Source organism: Exophiala oligosperma (genome assembly GCF_000835515.1).
Source record: "Exophiala oligosperma strain CBS 72588 unplaced genomic scaffold supercont1.83, whole genome shotgun sequence".
In the NCBI taxonomy this organism is placed as follows: domain Eukaryota; kingdom Fungi; phylum Ascomycota; class Eurotiomycetes; order Chaetothyriales; family Herpotrichiellaceae; genus Exophiala; species Exophiala oligosperma.
This window is the reverse complement of record NW_015622900.1, coordinates 1-3,070: the sequence shown is the minus strand read 5'-3', so window position 1 is coordinate 3,070 and position 3,070 is coordinate 1. Positions and strand designations below refer to the sequence as shown.

Sequence of the window (3,070 nt, the reverse complement as noted above, 5' to 3'; positions counted from 1 at the left end):
TGGTGTTGGTTGGTCTAGGCAAAGTGTGATCGGATGAACTTTTCGATCAGGATGATTGGGTCTTTTAGACTGGATGGCGAGGCTGGTCGGTTACCCAACATATACGTAGAAGGCAGAAAATAGTCACACCCGGGGGAGGCAAGACAGATTAAGTAGTAGTTGCAGTTGGAGATATCTCGACCCTTTTCTTCGCACTTTCTTGATTGGATGCCATTTGAGCTTAACTCAGAGCGAACTGGTTCAGGGGTTGGTTGATGAGAAGAGTGGGTTGGTGGTTTGAGACGCGTAGAGCGCGTCACTCAATGATGCTGAACCTTGCACGGGGAGGAGCCCGATTCGATCAGATCATTCAATATGAGTTCTCCTGTATGCCAAAGACGAACGGAACATGCGGACGGCTCTGAGGCCACTCGGACAGTGCAGTACCATTACTAGACGCAGAATGAATTCCATCAAGCTAAAGGTCAAGCCGAGTGGGGGTAGCACTCATGTGGTAAGGTTGGGCGGTGACGTGTGCGGTCTGATACGACCCGCTGCGCCTCCTCACTGACACCTCTTTTCAGCTCTAAAGATAACCACTTCGCTTCGATCTTCAACTCCTCCCTCTTGAACTATTTCTAACCAAGTTCTAGGCAGACCTGTTACCATTACCTTTCAGTGTATTCTTCAAGGCCGTTCCATCATGTCAGACCTGTTGAGCAAGCTGACCGATCAGCTTTCAAACCAAAAGAAGCCACAAGGCGGACAACAATCCTCATCTCCGGGCATCTTGCATAAAATTAATGATGCCGTGACGGGCCAGAAGCACCCCCAGGATTATCAGACTCAGACAAATACAAACTTTTCCGGTCCTGGATCCGGTGGCATGGGCGGTGGGGCGTATCAGCAAGCTGGCCATTCAGGTATGTTACGGCCTTGGCCTCAAGCAACCTATCTTCATCTAGAGAGTCGGCTGATTTCAATCTCATTCTATAAGGTCAAAGTGGAGGTCCGAGCCAACATGGCAAAATGGGAGGTTATGGCGGAAACGGTGCTGGCCATCAGAATTATGGAAACCAAGGACATGGGCAAAATCAAGGACATGGTGGTTATGGACAGGAAGAGCGCGGTGGTTACAGAGGACAAGAAGGCCACGGTGGCTACAGAGGACAAGAAGGTCATGATGGTTACGAACAAGAAGGCCATGGTGGTTATAGAGGACAAGAAGGCCACGGTGGTTACAGAGGACAAGAAGGCCATGGTGGTTATGGACCACAAGGACATGGTGGCTACAGAGGATAATGAAGACGCGGAAGCTATAGAAAATCGCAAAGTCAAGGTGATGCCCAGGAGATTCATCCAAACATTGTTCATTCAAAAGAGGCAACTACTTAAGATCGCCAGTAAGCCATGTAGTACCAGTATACCCTACTGCTAGCTAGCCGGTCGCGACCTAGATCCCCAAAAGAGAAACCCCTAAAATATGTCTAGTACATCTCCCTCTTTCGCAGCAAGATCGTTGGTTATCTTCTGCCAAAGACGTGGGCACCTGACTCGAACTTGAGATTCACGGTGTGCTTTCGTAGATTGCGACTCTTCCCGTAGACGTCCCTTCACCTGTCGACGCAAAGAATTCTGGCTGAATGGTTGCACTATGTATACCATACGCAGCGAGACAATCTCGCATGACCGAAGCTAACTCTATGTATTGCTCATGGCTATCCTTGACGACCTTGTGATCGACTTCGATATGGACTGTAGCGATCACATCCGTGTCGCTGAGTTGCCACCCGTGCAAGGCATGGTAGTCCGCAACGCCAGGGAGCGTGGTGATGTCCTGTTTGATCTCGTTAACGTTGATCCCTTTGGGGACGGCTTGCAAGAGGATTCGAGACGCCGCCGTGCACAGTGAGATAGCTGAATGTAGGATGATGGCCGTAATGATGATGGCCGTAATGATGATGGAGACAAGGGGGTCGGTATAGAACCGCCAGCTGAATTGTGTCAACCAGATGAAGCGCGCAGAAGTGATGACACCTATATTGCCCACAGCGTCCCCAAGAACGTGCAAGAAGACGCCCGCCATGTTCAGGTCGTGACCTTTGCCCTTCCCTTTGCCTTCATCATTTCGCGCATGAATATAGTCACCGTGTAAATCTGTTGGCTTAGCGCTGTTTCCCGATTGACTCGCGAGAGGGGACGTGTTCTCGGTCTCTTGCTCGCCAGTATTATCTACTGCGTGTGACTGGGCAGCCGCGATGACATCGGCACGGAAGGCCGTGGGGTGTATCGAAATCTGGGACAAGCTCGCAGCTCGTCTCGAGCTACGTGCCTTGCGTTGTACGGACCGAATGTTTGTTCCCTCGAATGTCATTCGACGACCCGAGTTAGACATGTCCTCCGGAATATTGCATGTTTCTGGCTCGGATTTCTCATGCTCGTGTAAGAGTGCCATGCCGAGGAGATTGGAGGAGAGCCCACAGCAGCAGACCACGAGAATCAGGATCGGGCTGGAGACTTCTTGGGGTTCGGCAAATCGTTGTATCGCCTCAGGAAAATCGACATGCAGAGAGTGACGAGAAAGACTCCGTTGATCAGCGCACCAAGAGTCTCAGCGCGTTGCCACTGGGAAATGGCAGTTCAGCCTTGTGAAAGTCACGGAGACAGTAAGCGTAGAAAACGTACCCCATAAGTGTAAACACGAGATGACTTGCGTCGAGTGGCTACGCGAATAGCCCAAAGGCCGACCATAACAATATTTTTGTGAAATCGATTATATGATCTTATCATATCGAATGAGTTGACGTCGAACCGTTTTGAATATTGTATCTGTTAACGTTATCGGAGAGTCGCTCTCGATAAGACCTTGAACCAAGTGAATTGCATCACGGCCACTACAGAACCTTAAGTAGACTTCAAGGATCCTAAATGACTTCCGACCACAAGACCAGATGGACGCTCATCTCAAAAGACCTCTCTCTCTCTCTCGCTCTGAGACAGAGCGATATGTGTGTTGAGTCAAAATCAGATGCATTGCATGTAGTCTCATCATCACATCATTGTTGTTGCTGGATGGCAAAAGCGCTCCCCC

General features: G+C 49.9%; 2 protein-coding genes across 2 annotated transcripts; one reads left to right on the top strand and one right to left on the bottom strand.

The window, feature by feature from the left end:
• Positions 1-682: 682 nt before the first annotated feature.
• PV06_11860 (uncharacterized protein) lies at positions 683-1,417 on the top strand (the record flags this gene model as incomplete). The annotated part of the gene is made up of 2 exons (XM_016413606.1): positions 683-902; positions 945-1,417. 2 exons carry the CDS (start codon positions 683-685, stop codon positions 1,415-1,417), a joined length of 693 nt encoding a protein of 230 aa, XP_016256016.1.
• Positions 1,418-1,546: 129 nt separating this feature from the next.
• On the bottom strand, positions 1,547-2,669 carry PV06_11859 (uncharacterized protein; the record flags this gene model as incomplete). Its single annotated transcript, XM_016413605.1, has 2 exons — positions 1,547-2,527; positions 2,583-2,669. 2 exons carry the CDS (start codon positions 2,667-2,669, stop codon positions 1,547-1,549), a joined length of 1,068 nt encoding a protein of 355 aa, XP_016256015.1.
• Between the last annotated feature and the right edge of the window lie 401 nt (positions 2,670-3,070).